Genomic DNA, 21,736 nt, shown 5'->3' with positions numbered 1-21,736 from the left:
TCAAACGTTCTTGTGTTTAATTGCTGCTTTTGCCAAAATTTGCATATGTTGGGCATAAAACCTAGCTTTTTTTTAATTTAGTCTTTTAGAGCTTTTTTTCACTTCATGCAGCTTTATGTTGATCTTTGTTGCATACCTCTTCAGGTGTTAATTATGCTCTTGCTTCAGGCATACATTGTTAGTTTTAGCCCTTCCAAGTGAAAATGAGGGTACTTTAGCCAACAAGACTGGAGGTGATGAAGGCTGATGAAGACCTTTATTGCCAACAGTGGCAGTGTCACAGATGCTGCACCTGTTATAGAACAGGCTGCATATTCAGCAGTGAGTCAAGTCAAGTCAAGTGCTTGTTAACTGGTTCAAACTGGGTGTATTATTTGCATATGAGCTCTTTGGAAATTACAACATGACTCTTAATTAATTCTACAGAGAGATCTTTCATGTACTCATGAAGCTTTAAAGGAAAAAATCAATTAGATTTGGAAACTAACTGCTGGTCCTATACAGTGAAAAAGAAGCTATGGCATGACCAAAATCGATTACTCACATTTTTTGTCAAAGAACTAAACAAACACCATAAAATCTGACAGGAAGGAATGATTACTAACTACTATTACTACTACCAGTCTTACTGCCAACAATTGAAAATGAAAAATGAAAAACATCACAATTATTGTCTACTGTTTATCCTCTCATTGCTCAGCATATCAGCAGTAAAAGCAGCATGTCAGGTTGTTTTAGTTACACTAACACTATGCCCCCTGATGTGTACACCAGGCAATGACAAACAGTCAACAACTGGTGAAAGATAATTATCTCGCCAACGATGCCTCTCAACCCCATTATTTCCACCATCTTTTCAGGAAAATGAGGAAAATAGAGAAAGCAGTTTAGAAATAAAGCCTCAGGAGATAACCAAGCTGTCTACTGTGCTGATACAGACATGAATAAGAGCTCTGTCAAGAACAGCAACAGTTAACTTTCCAAACATTGAGGAATATGAAGTAATGTGAAGACTGTGTGTGTGTAAAAATCTGTATGCCATCTATACTGGCAACTTACAGCACACATTTCTCCCCTGCTCATGCCCCGCAGATGATGAAAGATCAGCAGCTGTTGGGGAACTCAAAAATCATACCAGCAGTTTAAGTTATGGAGCAGCCAAGTGTTTTTTTTCTTTCATTTTTTATGCTTAACTACATCGCAGAGGGATATTTTTCCCATTTCACTTGTGTTCTGAGATTATATTTTTATACACATACAGTACTGTATGTTCTCACACTTGCAGACGGCTCTTAATTACTGTACTGTGTTTTTTTAGTTGTTCACCCTTGTTTGAACTTTTGTTTTAATTGTCTCAGCTTCAGAAAACTTAAGAGTAGACCATTGATTCATTATTAATGTTTGATTCTGGCCAGATGTGATACCATGAACATTGACCAAGTTTCTTGGCTTTGTTTACTGGTTTAACATTATCATGCAAGCCAAAAATAAATAACTGATGGACAGCCAACAATCCACCAAGGTTGTAGCTCCATTCATCAAAAGCTAACAAGGAACACACACACACACATGCACACACGCATGGATGATCTTGCTCTCAGATGGGAGATCATCTCTGCAGGCTTCTCACCAGGTTACTTTCCCTTGATGCTGCATCATGATCACTACAGATAAATAGTTAATCTACCATTCATATTGCATGTACTATATATACTGTATTTGTGTAACTTTTTTCGCCCCAGAGATAATCGTTAAAGGCACCCTATGGAGTTTTGGACCACTGTTAGTGCTATATGGAGCAATGTTTCATGTGTGGGTTTTGTTTGTTCATGTGCACACGCCTCAAGATGCACATGCATGCGCAAGCGGGCCAGTGGTTTGACACTATTCCACTGATTGGTGATAATGTGCCAAGAAACACAGCAATGTGCCAACAACGACAGTGAAGAAGACTGCCAACTAGTAAACATGGATGTAAACAAGGTGGGGTTCAAACTTCTAAGAAAAATCTGCTTTCCAAAGGCTATATGAGGAAGGAAAGGCATTTTTTTCAGATCTCAAGGATACACACTAAATGTAAGGACACCTTTAAGTGATGGATTATTACTGAAAATAGTTTCTCAGTTGTTGGCAGTGTGTGTGAGCCGAATGATGCGTCACTTAATTTCACATGGAAATGTTCTTACCTAAATGGGGGAAAATGGCTGTGAAGTCTGGTTATGCATGTTAACGTTTCACCACCGACAGAAAATTTACATTACATTTTCAGGCTCACTCAGAGTTAATATGCATATGTGTCTAATTTTCTTTGCATTTGCACAATGTGCCCACAAGAATTTAACAACCAATTAAGTTAATGCGATGTGATATTAAAAAAATAAAACCCCTTTTCCGGTCTCACCAAATATATTATGTGCTCAATTTGGTGAAAATTGGACATTTATAGGAGAAATCTTGAGAAATCAGTTTTGCAAAAAGTGCAAAATGGTAGAAAATTGTTATAGACAGAATGAATTTAGTTTGTTTGTGCACTTCATGGTTCAGGAGTTACGAGTCAAAATGTAAAGGGCTTTATTAATGATTGCATGGTTGCACGATCCACATCAAAAAGTAATATCTTTTTGTCTGGCCCAAGGCCTAACTTTCCACCATATTTCATCAATAGACAATGCAAACAAACAAACAGGAAAATAAATGTAGCTGAAGACAATTGATCCTCCCAGAGATAATAAAAAAGGAGCACATCAGCCTTTAAGCTGATACCACTAAGTGTGTGGATTCTAAGAAACTACTAATATAATAATAATTCTAATAACATTTAATGTCCAGGCTTTTCCAAAATGTAAGAGGAGGCCCACAAATGCATTGCAGTACAGTTTTTCTCAAGGTGATCATACTGAAGCTCAGGTTTGCATGTGCATGTGGCAGAAAAAAAAAAAAAAAACTACTAAGAAAAGAAAGGGAGATGTAATTTGTATGTATACAAATGTCAAAATGTCAAGGCATGTAATCCTTTCAGTAGGTGATGAGGTCTTTGGTTAGAGCTTGGCGGGACTCCAGAATTTAGCACAAGGAAAGTGCTTACTCCCAATTCTGGAGGTGAACACTGAGTTCTGATCCCACTTTCCTCTTCCCTCACTCTGGCTCTCCTGTGCACTCATGCTGCTTTTCTCTCTTGCTCTGAAAGGATTATTTTGGTATCAGTACATATGGATTTACAGTAGTAGCATAAGGTATATCCTGAGTGGCATGTTCCATTTTATTTAATGTCAGCATACTTTAAAGCATGTTTTTTCCAAGGATGTAAGTGGACTGTAAAAAAAAAAAAAGTATGTTATTAAACCAATCAGTTAAGGTGATATCACTACAAATCCTCAGCCCATATCCCCGGTGATGTATGTCCTCTTTGATAAGAGCAGCATCATTCAAAATACTTTAAAAGCATGGAGCTGTCAGAGGAAGAAAAGAGGGTAGACATTACCCCATTTAAATTATTGACAGAGTATTTGCAATGTAGTGTTTGTGTACACTATGTGTAGTAAGCTTTCTGAAAATCTGATCAATTAGCAATTTTCTTTAAATTGTAATGGAATTAAATTACTTATTGCATAAGCTTAAAGTTTATTAAAATATTATTTACTCGAGTTAGCCACATTTAAGTAAGTACAGGGAATAAAATGGAAATGTCGGCTACAAGCAAATAACTTTATGATATGTATGAATAAGCTCTATGAGCCTTAATCATGAAATCAAGAAAAAACATTTTATTTATTGATGATCTATGTATTCCTTAAACTCCCCCTTCACTCAAAAATGTGTTTTGCTTATTGTTGCTACAGTTGGGTAGTTTGAGCTTCACTGAGCACAATGACTTATATGCAGAGTTTGACACTAGAAGGATGTTTTCATCTGCTGAAGGGGGAAAGTTTCTCTGCGCTCAAATAAAATCTGAGTTTAAGGCATGCACCTGGGAGCATGATTTGTGACAGCTAGTTTGGAGCCAGTCCTGGTCCAGAATTCAACTTATATAAGTGTAATGTGAAAACTTGAAGCCTCCCGTGAACACACACTGAGAATAGACTCTTCAGTGAAGTATTCATGTGTCCAACAATTGAACTTTTGAAATGAAATATATTTGCATATTTATAGCTTCTGGAATGGTTAATGGGAGAGAAGCAGTAGATGCCATTTTAAGGATTTTATCCAGATAAATGAACTTTTTTTGGTGGAGAAACCATATTAGACACAAATTATACTATTTCATATACATCTTAAAACATGCCTGAGGAGGATCTTTAAACATACCTGGTGCCCTTATCGATGCCCTTAGCAATTTTTTTCACTTGCAATGTGAGTTTGTTTATGTCATCACCCCAAATCATTGTAAAAGAGGTCAAACTGATCCATGTTGATTTTGGCACACTTTGTTTTTCTTTTAATTTGTTGTTAATAATGTCATTTTTGTTTTTTGTTTTTTGTTCAAAATAAAATATGTTTAACCATTTTCCTTTGTGTTCAACCCTAATAATATCCCATGGGATTTTGCCCCCAGTCTGTCATCTGTTGCTAAATATTGTTACTAAAAACCTTACACATTATTTGATATTCGAAGGATTCCTTCACTATTTTTAAAAAAAAAAAACTCTGTTCAACGTCTTTCCTCCCACCACTTGTCTGTCTTCTTCCACTTACAGCAACTGTTGCTAGGCAACAGCTCATGCCTGCATTAGAATATTAATGTTTACATAAAAACAATATTCAATAGTCAGTGAATGGGATACCTGATATAAGTTGCACCATGGAGTAATTCTGCTGGAATTGTATGTGTAGTGCAGGGAAGGACACGTTTAATGTAGTAACTGTAATGTGATTACAAAAAGCTAAACATGATTGTGTGACAGTACTGAGTATTATGTTACTCTGAACACTGGCCATAGAAGTCTTATAACGTTATCATGCAGCATTATACCACCATAGCTTCAAAATCCATCAGTTCTTGACTTGTTTATGGCAATAATATATAGTGTAAAAGATGGCAGAAGATATATGAATCAATACTTTTCTTTTAAAAATTAATATGGCATAAAAGTGGGAAAAACTGAGGTCCCAGTTTAGCCAATTACCCCATAAATTTGTTCAAATGCAATAGTCTAGGCCTTAGAACAGTTTGTGTTTAAGTTTAACATAAGTCAATTGAATTGAAATCAATATGTGAACCTACAGTAGATTAACCTGCTAAAATGCTGATTTGGCATTTGTTTTTTAACAACTCAGGACCACTGCAAAGATACCAGTGTGGCTTTATACCATCTTGTCTTTACTGACTTGTCTGTAATCCTTTGTTCTTCATCCCAACTGCTGTGGCATAGCTGTATACTGTGCAGAATGCACATCACAGTTTCATATTACCACTGTGCTACAGTTTGAACACTAGCTGCCTGCCAGGTTCTGAATTGATTTTGGAGATTTTACAGTTTCCTTTAAAGTCTCTACAAGGCTGGGCCATTTCTCAAATGTTTTAATTCCTTTATAAGACAGAATGTATTCTGAGGCTCTGAGTCACAGCCCTACTGGACATTTCATGAGGCTGGCATAAATCCATATACAGTATAGATGATTGGGCTTTTGCCATCAGGGCCAGATGTCCTTCCAGAAGAGCAGAAAAAGGAGTGAATGCAATATACTTTTAACTATTGTACATTTTTAAAAACAATCTTGTTACTCTTTCTATAATCTGGAAATGTAGTTTGTCTCTTTACTTCCTTCCATAATTTTTAATATCTCAGCCATTCGGATCATAAATAATGTTGGGAATATTAATATTGAATAGTACATTAAAAAAACAAGTTGGCAGTAGGGATATAAACACTGAACTGTCCTCTCTGGTCAGTAGGACTGTAAGTCAGTGTTTCTATCATTCTGTTGCTAACCTTGCATATGAACTATTGGTATACAGTTTACTGAACCAACAGTCTGGCATTTATCAAATACGTAAGAGAAGGACTGCTGATCGATAATTCATTTTGGCTTTGCCGTCGTAATGACATAAACAATCGGGAGGATCTGGTGGTCGTTGCTGCTAGATTAGGGCTCTTAGATTAGAGGTGCCAGAGTGAAGCAGCAGCCTGTCATTTGAACGGCTGAACAGTCGCGTCGTCGGCTGCCAGCTCATCAAAGCACGGAAAAGGGCAGAGAATATTGCTGCCACTGCCAACCGTCACTCCCAACGCAGGTAACCACCTGTTTATTATGAGACACTTCTGGTGCATCTGAGCTCACAGCAGTCGCCACTGCAGCAACATCACACTCCTTTACTGGCTGTGGAAGACTCTTAAAACCAGAGCCCCAAACATGCACTGTAGCCAAATGTACACCCTTATCTGGGGCTGCACATCTATTTTTATTATTGATTCATTTGTCACTTAATCAAGTAATTAATTAGTCTATAAAGTGTCAGACAATTTACCACAGCCCAAAGTGATGTCTTCAAATTGCTCTTTCTCTCCAACCGATAACAAAATGTTCAGTTTACAGTGATATAAAACAGATCAAAGCAGCAGACACATTTGAGAAGGTGATGCCAAAAGATATTTTTACATTTCTGGTTGATAAATAACCTAAATGATGAATCAACTAAACGTTTCAGCACTACACCTACATCCACAGCTGTTATATCATAGTGCTCTCTCCCTCCCTCTCTCTCTTTATGCAGCTTTTCCCACATGTCAACCTACGGTGGATGCACAGTGCACTTTTATGACTATGCCAGTGCTGCTTGAAACTATGCCAGTGCTGCAACATCAGCACACTGAGATTTATTCCAGTCTCAAATGTACTGTGTGTAGGCTTCTTGATGTGTTTATGTTTAATCTGCAAGGCTACTTGACAGTCTGACCCGTCTGCACAGCATGTGACGTCCTGTTACAGTTTGTCCTCCACCGAATCTGTCAGTCTTGTCTTGTGTAAGTCGCTCCTAATTTGTCAGCGCCAATTAGTCAGGTCAATTTCCTCCCTTGTGTTCTGTAAAATGAAGCAATTCGGATTTAGATACAAGCCAGGAAAATAATTACTATGCTGTCCTTTATATGCCATTTAACAATATGCATTGTTTGTTTTGTTGATTTGCATATAAAAATAACACGCTGAGGAATGGCTCAGAATCAAATCTTAAAGTCATGTATTCAATAAACTAAAGTAAATATTGTAATATTAAAAACATCAACAAGACATGAATATGTAGATGGAGAAAGCAAGTTACAAAATATCTAATATGAAATATTGGAATAGAAGTCAGTTGAAACTGTAACCTTTCTTTTCCTTCATTTGGAATGCACTTTGTGCATGAAATGACATGAATCACTTGAAATGTCCTAAATATATAAAATGATTATTTTTTTATCAGATGATACTCTGCTTGTCAGATTTTGCTTGTTAGTGCTTTTTGTAGTAACAACTACACACACTACTACAGATTAAGGAAAGCAGATGTCTTCTTCTAACCCAAAGGGCAACATTGACTGACATCAGCATGTTGTTTCTAAGCTCTCTCTCTCTCAAGGAGAGCTCATGTCTGGAGCTGCAACACAAATTTTAGATTTTCAGCCCACATGAATTGAACAGGCATGTTCAGCGTAGTATCACTTTCAGGCAGGAAACCACGTGCCTCGGCCGCTGCCAATTCACGCAAATCTACTTTTGGATCATTTGTTGTAGCACCGGTTGTCTCGCAGTAGGTGGAACTTAGCGCTTGATTGGCTGCTATTAAAGCAACATGCAGCCACTTTGTGTCTCATAATCACAGCTCCATAGTGACCACTGTTATTTCACTGTTTATCTGCCATTATAGACCATATAGGTTCCAATACTGAGGTCTCGTGTTTTGTTTCGGCCTATAACAGAAAACACTGAGCTCCTATCCAGCTGAACAAGACTTGTAAATGATGCAATAATAGTAATAACTGAACAATTTAAAAACTAAACACTAAGCATGTTTCAAATGTGTACGCTTCAGTCAGATATTGTAATAAATTATCCATTAACTAGCGAATTAATCAAACTAAATAAAATAGCATCTGCTCCCTTATACACACACACACTCAATCACAGTGAGCAGTGAGGCCACGTGGATGTTTGCCTCCTCTCCATAAAATCATGAGACACTTGGCGCCTTCTCTTATCCAGTCTGTGCAGACAAATGTCTGTAGTTACTTTGGGCATAAAAGCTGCCAAAACTGTGAGAGATGCCAAACTATATTGAGAGACAACTATCAGTGCCTGAAAACACAATTTTATCTACCGTGTTTCACACTGACTTCTACTGAAAGAATGGTGCTGTATGTGGAATATAAACACTAGATATTTTGTGTATAATTCAGTAATAATATCCAGAGAAATGGATGCAAATTAAGTTGGTTCTTATCTTAAACACACAGTATATGGGTTAGTTGCTAAAAAAGTGGAAAGAGAAACTATTTCACTAAACAGAGAATCTATTTTGATTGATCAACTTCTAATTACATTTCCTTTTGCATATTGGATTATATATATGAATCCCAATGTAAGGTTAGTATGTTTCATGCTACCATAAAAAAAGGATGCACATGTCATAGTGAAAAGAAGAACACTTAAGCATTTTATAGCATACTTGATTGTTTTGTTGTTTGTTTTTACTTTATTGGATAATAAGAGAAAATGGATGCAACAAGCAACTAAGCTTCCAAGGCTAATTAAAACCAAGATGATGCAGTTACATGGTCCATGCCTGAACCGCCAGCACAGTCCAGACATTGCCCTTTTAGAGGATTATTCTTCCCCACACCTTTCAGGCTGTGCATGCTACTGGTTGGCAACCTCACCTCCTCTCTCTCTGTCCACCTTTCATATGTGTAACAGGTGTTATTAGATGCTTGATTATAGACAACAGCAGTCAAGTGGGAAACCATCTGTTTCACAGCTTGCTGGTGGTCCGTTTAACCTGACTGTCTTTTCTTAGAACTAGGTTCCCTGAACAGAGCTTTTCTTAAAGGGGACGTTTGCACTTAGACCTGAAAATTAGAGTATAGAATGTCTCTAATTTTTAACCAAAGAAGAAGAAGCAGCAAATATGCTGTTTACATGTTTAGGCTAGCGTAGAGCTTTCTTGGCTACACCCTCTCTTTGTCATGGCACCTTTAGAACAATGTTCAAGCACCATACCTACAATATGTTCGCTGCTTTAAGGGGCTTTGACATTGACAACCTGACAAGGTGCTGTTCAAGCACACACACAGCGCCAGATGCAATACCTTGTCATGGTTTATTTGTACAATCCTTTTATTTTTACAATCCTGCCTCAAAACTGTTGTGCAGTATTTCAGTGTTTATTAAGATCTGAAGCTGGATGCAGCAGTTGTTTTGTCATATACTACCAAGTCTGTTTGACAGTGGTCTCACACTCCTGATGTGCTCCAGAAGAACACAGTAAAGCTCCTTCACTAACAATGCGGCAAATTGATTGGGAGTATAAACTGGCCTTTGCCATGATGAAAATAACCCCTGAACACCATAATTATTACCAGTAATAAGGTTCTTGTAATATATGTAATATGCTCTATACAGACAGACTGCAGCAGGAAAGGCAGACCTCCTCTTTTATTTCAATGAGACCACTGCTTTGGCACAGCAAGTAATGTTTCTGATGGCTCATATACAGCATGTGAAGGTGCACCATCAGGTAGCCAAGGATAATATAATTAATTGTTCTGATACGTACAATCCTGCCTCAAAGGAGAATAGAGAGCCAAATTGTACCAGAATTTAAAGGTTCTCTTCCAGAGATAAGAAAACCACACTGACATTGTAATCAAGCAAATACCAAAAAAAAAAACAACAACAAAAAACAACAATAACAACAACAACAAAAAAACAGTCTATTGTGTAGTTTATCCCATTTATAAAGATGGGAATTAAAAACTAATTTTTTATTCAATTATTCTGTTTTTTTTTTTTTTTTATCAGCTTTCAACAAGCTCAGTTTCCCACAAGCCACCACCTACATGGGTTAAATGTCCCTTAACAGAAGAGGTCAGTGATGAGCATTGAAAATGGGCTGGAAGGCCTGAATTGTTTCTTTTTTTTTAGATAGCAAAGATTACAGTTGAAAAAAAACTGGAAAGATCACATTAGATAGAAGTGTGAATATCATGAATAAAAAAGAATAGTTATTATAACAGTTATATTATAATAACTATGATAATAATGTATAATATGTGCACTGAACTTGAGGTTTTTGAATGCTAACAAATTATTTGGTTTAGTGTAAGGGTTCAAGTTTGACCAGCAAGTGTTGTAATAAATCATTTTTATCATATTTATTAGGTCTTAGTATATGGATAAACTCCTGGGACATTGGGACATTTTCCAAAAGACAGATGAAATAAACCCTCAATGAGATATTGTACTAGGTCACAAAAGCTAGTGAAACAGCAGCTAGTCCACATGTGACGTCAGGACTTTGGCTTGGTACAAAACATCATGCAGTATCTTGCTTTTTAATGAGCCTTAAGTGGACTTGCTATTTCATATTCCAGCTTTTTTTTTGTTATTCGTTAACCTATTCCCCATAGCAACATGGCCACACTAACACAGCTCTTGTTTTGTTTGTGTTGTATGCTATTCTTTAATAGTTCCTGTATCCCTTTTATCTGGTTGCAAAAGTCCACCGCAGGCTGCTCTGTGTGTTGCTGACACTTGTTGTGCTGTGTATAAAGGTGCATTTATGTGCGACAGGAACCTCCAATTTCTAAGACTTGATTACTGACTTATGAACAGCAGACCTATTAGTGGACACAGTTCAAGATATCCATTATATAAAATGACCATACTGTTTATTTTCCTGGGTGTTATTATTTCTCAATATAGTTTGTGGATGCAGTGCAGTGTCTCCTGCTGATTCTCAAGTTTTAGATAACCGGCGCTTCATAGCAGTATATGAGCACAGTGCACATAGCCTCAGAGGAGCTGTCTGGGTTCTTTGTTTTTTTTTTTTTTCTTCCTCTTTCTTCCCTCCTTGTCAGACTGTGCTCACAAGTACTGGAACTTGCCATTCTGGATCAGAGTATGACGTGCTAACACTGACGTCAAATGTACTGAGAAATAAAGGCATGTGAAATAATATTCACATTCACAATTCTAAACCCACACAGACCCCACAGAAAACAAATGCTCCACTGATTCACAGCTTGTGAAAATACTACATCTCCCACATACGGTGCACATACTATAACTGTCTGTAAATTAATGAGATTACAGCTCAGTTCCTGAATTAGATGCGACATCATTTCATGGAGGCTGAATGTGTCACCTCTTGGATAAATTGATCGGTTGCGAATGAATTAACGATCCCTTTGTTGGACTGGACGTTCGAGGCTGACCATACATACCAATAAGTGTCTGAATGAAGCCTGCATCAATTGCCTCACAACATTTCGCTGGGCAGCCATCAAGCACTTTGTGAATGAAATGGAGCAATCCCAGAGGCAATTGTGACTGTGAGCCATTTTGTGCTATTTGAGTAGTGGGGATGTCATAATGAAAAGCAGCCTCTTCACTGAATTGTTGTACTTTTTTTTTTTTTTTTTTTTACACAAATCATGATTATTTCCGACACAGATCCAGTTTAATTGATTTAACATTAAGTAAATTTGAAATGCAAGTGAGAGTAGTGCAGGCTTGTATTTTTCTGACTGTGACAATGTTCTCCAAGGTTCTGTGAGGTTCTTTGTTCATCATATTGAGTCAGTGAAGGGAGCAGGAATAGCTTTTGTGCTATTGGCTATGAAATTCTCAGATTTGCCTGCTTGAATCAAATAATACTGTCAGACAGATGGGGTGATTTAAATAAGATGAAAGAATAGGACATCCCATGTATAATACAGAAAGATCACTTCCTTTTCCTCTCGGAGAGATCCACTTCCCTCATCTGACCTCATAAAATAAGCTACAGTACATTTCTTCACAGCGCAATCTTCTCAGTTCAGCATTCTGTGAGCTGCTTAGTAATCCTTTTTGTTTGGATATTTCTATACATGTGTTCATGTATAAATGGGACAAAGACAGCGAAATGGTGACAGCGTCTCTGTGAATAACACATTCAGTGAAATCGATTGGAAAAAAAAAGAATTGCAATTTTTATTTGTATTCATGTACAGTATGAACTACAATCTCAGGTATCAATAATTGAACATTATTCTCAGAGAAATTAGTTGGACTCCTTACAAGCACAGTCTCTTGTTTTTTTTGTTTTTTTTTCTTGTTTTTGTTTTGCTTTTTCTCATTTTTTTTAACAATTGAAGCACATGTAAAATTATGATCTGAAGTTTTTTTTTTTGCATCATGTTTTTGAAAATATTTTTTTTTTGTAGAAATTTAACCATTTGATGATTATTCTCTCCAAAAATGAGAGAGAATATTCCCACATACAGTAACCCTCCCCATACATAGACAGTTGGCAGAATAACACACAAGAATTTTATCACCTTGGCTAAGGTTTTTGCACAAAAATCAAGCTCACTCTGCTGGTATTTCATGTCCAACATTCGGCACGTCCGTCTTAATTTCATTCTGGCACTCAAATATCTCCCCATGTAAAGCCATCCTGCTCAAGTAAATACCAATACAGAGATATTCCATTCATTCTGAATAACTCACAACCTTCGTTCCCAAATATATATATGTATATATATATAAAAATCTCAACCTTTTTTTTTTCACTGTAGCCAGCATCAACATTGAATCATTAAGCCACCAAAAGCATTGAAAAGGAATTGAGCATTGAAAAAGAAAACAGTGGAAAGGGAAAGAATGGTTCACTCACTGACGATACCATTAACGGTACTGTTTTCGTCATTCCAAACGCCCATTAAAAGGCTGATAATGAATAGGTTTCTGTTTCAGTTGTTCCTGCTCCATGTACAGTTTCACCTGTCTCTACCTGACCAGACACGCCAGTCTTAAGATGTATATTTTGCAACTTTGTTCACCATGCCACCATTATTGTGGAAAATGAATTAATACATTTGGGAGACTGACTGATCAGAGGCGTATGGTTTTGTGAGCGACAGTGCTTTACTATGCTCGTACTCTATGCTATGGTAGCTGTCGTCACGGAGATGGAAATCAGTAAGGCGAGTAGAACTGTGGACGGTTAAATTGTTCGGTTTTTCACATCATGCTGTGATTTATTTCATTTAAATAACTGAAACCACGCGGTGCTCTGCAAAGGTAATGTTATGTGCGGCTCAAATCCCATTAAACCCATCTGTAAATATACATTCCATTATGCCAGTTTTGTCAATAATCAGTCTCATTTTTGAAATCGCCACTGGGAAATTAAAATATGCTCATTGCACAGAGACCAAAGTGAAAGGCATATCTACCTCTTCTTACTTTCTGTACAAGGTCACTGTTTCCATGGCGACAGTCTGATGGCTAGTTTTGCCTCCTTATTTCTTATCTGTTTCTCACTCCTCTCCCTTCATATCTGCAATATCTTTGTTTGAAGACCCCTCATGACCATTGTGGGTCTCTTCCACCCCCCCACCCACTGTTCTTCATTTTTCATCCCTGCCTCACCCTTCCTTAAGCCTTCCTCTTTGAAAGACTAAATGAAAAAGCAAAGCGTAAATAGACTACAGGAGAGACAATGTTTTGATGGTCTATAAATGATGCAACATCAAAGTGTGTGTGTTTTTCTCTGACAAAAATGAGACTGAGCAGGGGTCGCTTCAATATCAAAGGCCTCTACCCCCTGTTAGATGTTAGGCACAGGGAGAGTGGAAAAGTCTCATGCTGTTTTGTTATCAGCTTTCCTCTGTTAGTCTGCAAATGAACTGCTGATACAGATTAATGAGCTATAACCCATCTCCCCTTATTTTGTTGCAGGTTCCTAGCTGCTTCACTGACTATGTTTGCCCCGTCTGCGTTAGTCTGACAGGGTCACACTACATTACAAAGCAGCCTCATTTGCCTCTTTATCTGTACTAACAGATGGACTATCAGCGCCCGAGCTTGTGTGACCCTGGGGTGATGGCAAGGTAACGCGACACTGAGTGGACGTAGATCATTACTGGGTTAACAGGGAGGCTACAGACTGCAGCCTTATGCTCCCCTTCATTTTCCCAAGCAATATTCTGCCGTCGTGCGGCACATGCCTGCGGATAAAGCGAGACAAATGAGACATGGCGAGGGGTGAGGAACGTGCCTGAGCTAAGTGACAGAGAGAAAATCAAAGAAGCAAGAGGACACTGAGGAGAAGAGAGCGGAGAGAGAGCAGACAAGGAAGATGCAGAAATCAGAAACAGACGAGAGGAGGAGTAGAAGGAAAAGAAGTAGTAAAGAAGAGGTGGAGGGAAGTGTGGGAGTGAGAACTTAATCTTAATTAAAGTGAAAGATATATGGATGGTTTTTAGGAGCCACAGGGGAAATGCACATTTACTCATTTGGCTGCTTTGCTCCTCAGGCATGCTGGCTTCACTGTGATATCATCAAGAGCTTTGTCATTAAAAGATCTAATTTTGTGCTGAGTGGCAGCTAGAATGTGATAGCTGATGAAAATAAACCAATTTTATGTCTGCATAGACCTCTAATTTAGACAAGGTATGCTGAACTACTACTAAATAAATGCTTAGAAATACTAAAACAATGCCCTTTACAAAAACATATTAATGTTTTAATGACATTAATTTTAGTATAAGGCCAATTTCTATGGTGGTTTCACATCAGTTGCATTTGATACATTCCATATTCACTTTAGGTAAACCATTCTTTCCCTTGTGCAGTATTACACAGAGAGAGAGAGAAAGATAGAGAGAGAGAGAGAGAGAGAGAGACAGATAGAAATAAAATGAGCTAAAAAGCTATCACAAATTGTTTTTCTTCATTTAGCCACTAGACATACTTTTTAATAAATAATCTTTGTTTTTGTAAAGACACTTGTTAAAGTATCATATGTCGTCCCTTTGCCAAATGCTGATTTATCAACATCAACTCTGTCAAGTTAATGTCATTTTGATTTCTTTTATCTTCATGTTTTGGTCCATTGTACTCCAAGTATGAAACTGCTGAAACTGGATTTTGTCAAATGCAAGATCAGATTTGGGTCTCTTGTACATTGTCTTTTGAGCAGGCTTGAATCAGTAAAGGTTCCTGTGTGGCTGAGCTGTGTATGGTACTGAGCATTGGAGGGTGATGATAAGTGCTCTTGTAGGTGTTGTAGTGGTTGTAGTGCTCCAGTGGGGGCAGCGATAGGTGTCTCTCCATGGCAGCGACACCTGCAAGCTCTTCTTCAACAGTGATGACCTCCATGGAGGAGGCAGGGCCATCAGGATCCTGCTGGTTATGCTGCTTTCTCATCTTGTAGAAAATAACCAGCAGAACAGCAGCCATAAGCGTGATGGCCACAAAGCAGCCGATGATAATCTTGGTGGTTTTCATCACCTCATCCAGGCCATTGAGGGCGCCCTCTCCCTCCACATCAAGAACTGGAATGGTATAAGTCCGCTCTGTGGTCCGTGTTGAAACAGGAGTACCTTTTGTTGTTGAGGATGACACCCAGCCAAATGGGGGAAGTGGCGTTTGGATATCATCCCCGAAGGTGTCAGTGGTCTCCACGGTGACTGTGGTAAAATAGGTCACCCCGCTGTTTTCCACAGAAGTGACATTAAGCACAGCAGAAGCAGAAATGTTGCCTGCTGTGTTGCTAACCATACAGGTGTAAGTCCCAGTGTCCTGCATTGTGACGCTAGTAAAGTTGAGTGTCCCATCATTGAGTACAGACAAGCGCACCTTATAAGCCCCGTGTGTCACCAACGAGCCATTTGGTGTAAGCCAGCTGATGGATGTCAAGGAGCTTGTACGACATTTAAGCTCAGCACCCATGCCTTCTGTCACATTCAAGTCACTGGGTGGCTCCACGATAACAGGAACATCACACTGGAAATAGCTGTGGTCCAATTCCCCAATGTAGCGACCTTTAAAGACTGTGGGACTATGGCAACGAGCACAGCAGCTGGTGTTGGCAGGTACTGTCTCCTTCAGCCACCAGCTGAGCCACAAGATATCACAGTTGCAGTTCCAGGGGTTGTGATGGAGGTGGACCCGTTCCAAGCGATGCAATGGTGTGAAGAGGTCATGTGGTAGAAAGGTAAGGTTGTTGTGAGCCAGGTTGAGCTCCACCAGTGACTGCAGGTCATCAAAGGAATTCCTCTCAATAGTTTGGATCTGGGCATGCATCATCCACAGCTTCTGGAGATTGACTAATCCTGTAAATGAGCTAGGCTTGATAACAGACAGCTGGTTTCCTGACATCTCTAGCTCTTCAAGTCTAACCAAAGGTAAGATGTTGGGGATCTCCTTGAGGTTGCACATTCCCAGATTCAGGTAACGCAGATTGCTCAAGTCCTTGAAAGCTCCGTCAGATATGTAGGAGAGACGTTTGAGCTCACCTAGATCCAGCCTTCGAAGCGAGGGGACCCGGTTGAAGGCATAAGATGGTATACTTTCGATGGGGTTGTTCCGAAGCCACAATTCCTTCAGCTTGGACAAGTACTCAAATGCTCCATTGGGGATTGTTGTGAGCCGATTATCAAAGAGCTCCAAGGTGTTGAGACTGGCAAGCCCATTGAAGGCGCCTATTTCAATGCTGCGGATATGGTTCTTGCTCAGTTGCAGGATCTCCAGATGGCGCAGATGTTTGAAACTGTCCACCTTGATGACCTGGATGAGGTTGTCCTGGAGGTTTAGGTACCGAGTGTTGGTGGAAATGCCATCTGGGACGTCCCGTAGGCTGCGACGGGTGCATATGACTTTGCTGAACTGGTTACTGCATGAGCAGACAGAAGGACAAGTCTGTGCACGAACCAGCCCAGCCACCACCAGGATCTGAAGGGCCAAAAGTAGTACAAAGAGGGGGTTGGACAGCGCCCCCTTCAGCCTACGACCTCTCATTGTCTGGCGCTGGAGGGAGGAGATCATTGTGTTCAGCATTCATAGTTCATCCGCTGTTTGTGTTCTCTGCAACAAAAAGAAAAACAAAAGGAAAATATTACTACAGTCAATGGCATATTTGATATATTATAGACAAAATTGAAAGAATAATTATTAAATTAATAATGAAAATAATCATAAAGTGCAGCACTACTCTATACAGTACAATATACTGTATAAAGAATGAAGAAGGGATGAGAGCAGGAGACGAATTGACAGCTTCAGTTAATTGTCAAAACTGCCCATCTGTGGAAAATTATAAGCTTTTTGTTAGCTCCCTAACCCTGGATTGTCCCAGATTTCCAGACTTCATAGAAACCATACACTGGAGACCTAAAAATGAAAAATGAAACTTAGCATCTGTCTCCCATTTGAGCAAGACCTGTTAATTCCTTGCAAGCCCCTTATTCATTGGATCTGTAGCTAGGAATTATTTAATACACAAAGCCTGTATCATTAAAGTTGTAAAAGAAATATTACAATCTACTGATGTCACGGAGAGCCATTAGTTTCAAGTCAAGACAAATCTCTGATACCAAAGCATTAGACTCTTTCAATGAATGCAAGCCTGCACTGTGCCTGTGTTTGTCATACACTTGCAAACAAATACTAAGTGCTATTGTTCTACATCTCATATCTTGATGTAAAACATAACAATATATCACGGATAGTCACTGATTAATGTTATACAGTGATAAACAAATGAGGGTTATTATTCACAATCTCGACTGTTCACTATAAGATTTTATTAGCTGTTTATTGCTTTTGAAACATGTTATCTGTTAATTTCCTGGGGTTTCAAAGTCGGGAGTTTTCATTAATTCATGATTAATATTTCTTTATTAAAACAGCATTGCAGTGCTGTTTACTTTTCATCACAATCCAATTTCTCGTCATACTAAAAATCCTGACAAATAGTATAATTCAAGAGTATGAAAAGGCCTGATATTGTCCTTCCATAACTTTAGCAGAATTTATTATCTCCCAAATCAAGTGTCTAACAAGAAACTCGTTACTCTGTTATCTTAGATTAGATTAAATTAGATTAGATTAGCTCATTCAGCCAAAGTGTCTAGGAATATGCCTGTGTGTGCTCAAGATAAAAATAGACCAAGACATTCAAACACATACAGTACAGCCTGTACCTCCCACTTCCACACAGCAGTGCTGATGTGTTGCTATCACCCTTTATTATCTTCTTCCCACAAAGATGGTAACCTACAAATAAATCAATACATACAGTATTCCAAACCTATCGTACAGTATATGCTGTGAAATTATGAAATGTGACAGCATTGTGTCAAGCTGTGCTATTAAGTGATGCAGACATCATTCTTCAGTGCAGTTAGTACCTTTGTCAAGAGCAAAGCATTCTTGCCTATTGCAAAAAACATCAAACTTGCCTACTGGGTCCTTAGCTTCAAGTATTCTCATTGTCTCTTCCCAACTCGTCCAATTCAATCTGTCTGTTAATCATCTCTTTTTGTCAACCCACGAGCAAGAAGAAATGAGTATATTATGACAGGTGTTTTCTAAGCTGTAAAAATTGTTAACTGAGGTGGAATTGTTCTCCGGTGAGGATGAGTGGCTGACTTAATCAGTAGAAATTAATCTACATGTGGCTTGGTTTTGCACCAGCCAGGCTGCCACGTAGTGTAGAGAGGCTGTGGAGAGACGAGCCTCTGCTGGGGAATCAGATCGAATGAGGCCTCCCACTGGCAGGAGCTCATTTTGTCTGGCTGGAATTACAACAACCTTTCGCTACCACCTAAGAGAAGAAAATGTCAGACATGAAAAACACACCGATAGAGATTATCAGCTGTCAATAAAACATCTCTGTTTGCATTTCTACAAAAATGTAATTATAGCTTTGGCCACATGCCTTCTTCATAAAAATTTTTATCTGAACACATTTATCAGCACAGAATCCCTCATTAAATAAAGAGAATGCACGTATATTGCAGAAAAAAAGCTTCAAAAATCCTTCCTCTCTTTGTTGGTGCAACACTGCTTGGATTAATTTCATCCAGGCACGCTCAGCATGTATTCAGAGCCACTGAAAGCAATTGCTGCTTACATCTAAAATCCTGCCAGCTACATAAAAACACACCCACCCTTACTTTTCTGCTTCTGCACCAGAAGCCACTGGCATTATGTCTGACACCACTGTGATTTGCCAGATTCATTTGTTATAATGAGTTTGTTGGAAAAGTGCAAGGGTAACATATGTCTCAATCAGGGTGCGCATAGCAAGGAGATTGTAATATAAAGCAGAGTGTTTCAGAGCACTTAAATTACAACATCAGATGATTAGAGTATGTCAGTGTTGTGCACTGCAAGCATGAGACATTCTACAACCAACTAGCGAAATGTGTTAGCTTGGACATTCCCACACACCAGGGAGGCAAGCGTCACAGTCTGAGATGCAAAGACCTGCATAACTTAGTGTCTACCAATCAAGAAATTCAGTAACACCTGATGTTTCATTGTCTCATGAGAGGGAAATATGTTAACACAGCTCCACACAAGTCAAATAGTGGAGTACAGTACATCTATGAGGATTAAATGTACAAGAAATGTTGCATCATTAATAAAAATGCTTTGCAGTCACATCTTAGCTGGCCGGCATATTTACCATTTCCCTCAGAGTTCTGAGGGGAGATTTGGACTGTTTTATGTACAATGGCATTACTGCATTCAAGTGACAACAAATAAACATCTCAGTTTGCACTTTCACTCTCAGACAAAAAAGTCACATGTTCAGCAGCAAGCTAATGTCATGCGTGGCACAAAAGCATTATACTGATATGTTATTAACCCTGTTCTGCTTAATATACCCTAAGGGATCACAAATCCTTCACCTCCCACATCCCCAAATAGCAGGACTTTAGTTTATATTCTTAAATTAAAGGTAATAATATGTTATAATAACTAATATCAATGGAAGGAGCATGAAAATAGGTTTATTAATCTCAATTTATTGTAATATTAGCGGGGAGAAATAGCATCTCAGAAAAGGCCAAACAAATTAAGTCACATTGTTTATTAGACAGTTACTGACATTTGCTGTTGATTCAGTCAGTGTGAAATTGATGATTGAAGTGGGTAAAATATGAAGTGATATGAAATCTGGCAAGTCTCGCCTCCTGACAGAGAAAGAAGCCTGTGACCACTAAGAATGCTGTCTGATGAACTGAATGTCATCTGGCTAATTCATTCAACACATTACTGATTCATTACATTTGCATACGTTTGTTGCATGTCTTGTTTTTAACCTCGTTTGTGCTCATGTTGTAACCTCACAGACCATCTGGATCTTACAAGGCTTTTGTGCAGTAAATGTGCCTGGGAGATACAGATGGATAACGGATTTGTTGTGTCAGTGTTTGAAATTATGACACGAATCTTGAGGGCTAATGAATGTATTAGCATATAGAGTATATACAATATATAAGGACCTAAGCTAGCTGACAAAGAAGAGAGTATATTAATGGATGAGGTTAGTAATATCCTGCATTTTTCATCGAAATCCCAGGCGAAAACCAAAACCAATGCTGACTTAGTCTGTCTCTCAATATTTTCCGACTCTCTCTTACATTCCCTCTCTGACACACAGCCCAAAGCCCATTTTGTTATAGTGCAAAAAAATCTTTAAAAGCAGGTCACAAATAACAAAGGCTAAATAATTTCCTACAACAACTGGGAACTCTAGTTTTTAGAAAATGCTACCAGGAGTAAATAGTGTTAGTTGGGGACTACTAGAATAGTATAATAATATTGACACAAATTTTGAAACTTTAAATTCTGTATTATTCAAAAGAAAATTTCAACATTATCTTGTTCCAATGGGGAAAAGTTCTGCTTTTCTTTGTCATATATGACAGTAAACTTAATATCTCTAGTATAGAGGTACCTATAATTTAAAGACACCACATTGGCATAACAATGAATCAAATAATTGACAGATACATTAATAATGATTATGATGATTATTAATTACAGCCCTAAAACAAAACAAACCTAAGTAAAAAAATACGCTTTTGCAGATCAGATGTGGCAACACTTTCAGTAAACAATTTTTTTCAGTAAACAACAGTCTTACATTATGAAAATGCAGGATAATTAATAAGTAGTAATTAACAATAATACTCAGTTCAATAAAACAACAGCAGCATGGCTATGTAGTGTTCAGTAGTGGCCTTGATGTATGTAAACATGCCAACAATAATTAGTTAATTTGACAAGCTGTTAATTTGATTTTGTAAATACATGTATGACCATCTGTTTGTGTTGCTTCAAGATTTTAAAGTGAAGACGGCTTTTAAACCCATCACTTTGTAAAAATAAATCTATCCTTTTGTTGCAGTATATGTGCTTATTTGCATGCGTCTCGAGGAGTTTGACGGGGGCTGTTTGTTTTTTTTTTTTTTTTTTTCTTTTGGCTCATCATAACTGCAGCCTGTGCCTCTGTCTCATTCTGACATGCAGACTGAGAATGCTACACTCTCCAGCTCTGCTCCACCTGAAAAAAAAAGGCAATTCCCCTCCCCCACCTTGGCCTCAGTACTCAGAGTGCTGGTGTTAGGGAAATAAATCTAGGAGGCTGTGGGATGCTGCTGACTTATTAGCTAAACTCTATTCTTTTAAGAGGAACAGAAATGATGGCCCTTTTGTTGACCAGACGAGTCTCAGACCAGCAAAAATAAAGAGTATT

The 21,736-nt window shown here is 38.3% G+C and overlaps 1 protein-coding gene across 1 annotated transcript in view; it reads right to left on the bottom strand.

The window, feature by feature from the left end:
• Nucleotides 1-12,143: 12,143 nt before the first annotated feature.
• The window catches only part of lrrc4cb (leucine rich repeat containing 4C, genome duplicate b), a 41,538-nt gene continuing 31,945 nt past the window's right edge, over nt 12,144-21,736 (bottom strand). Inside the window, exon 2 of the mRNA XM_067574244.1 lies at nt 12,144-17,049. Coding sequence (XP_067430345.1) covers nt 15,127-17,022 — 1,896 coding nt within the window. The 5' untranslated portion in view covers nt 17,023-17,049 and the 3' untranslated portion in view covers nt 12,144-15,126. The remainder of the gene's footprint in view (nt 17,050-21,736) is intronic.

The sequence above is a fragment of the Thunnus thynnus genome, chromosome 1 (assembly GCF_963924715.1).
Source record: "Thunnus thynnus chromosome 1, fThuThy2.1, whole genome shotgun sequence".
Classification (NCBI taxonomy): Eukaryota; Metazoa; Chordata; class Actinopteri; order Scombriformes; family Scombridae; genus Thunnus; species Thunnus thynnus.
This window is presented reverse-complemented; position numbering and strand designations above follow the sequence as displayed.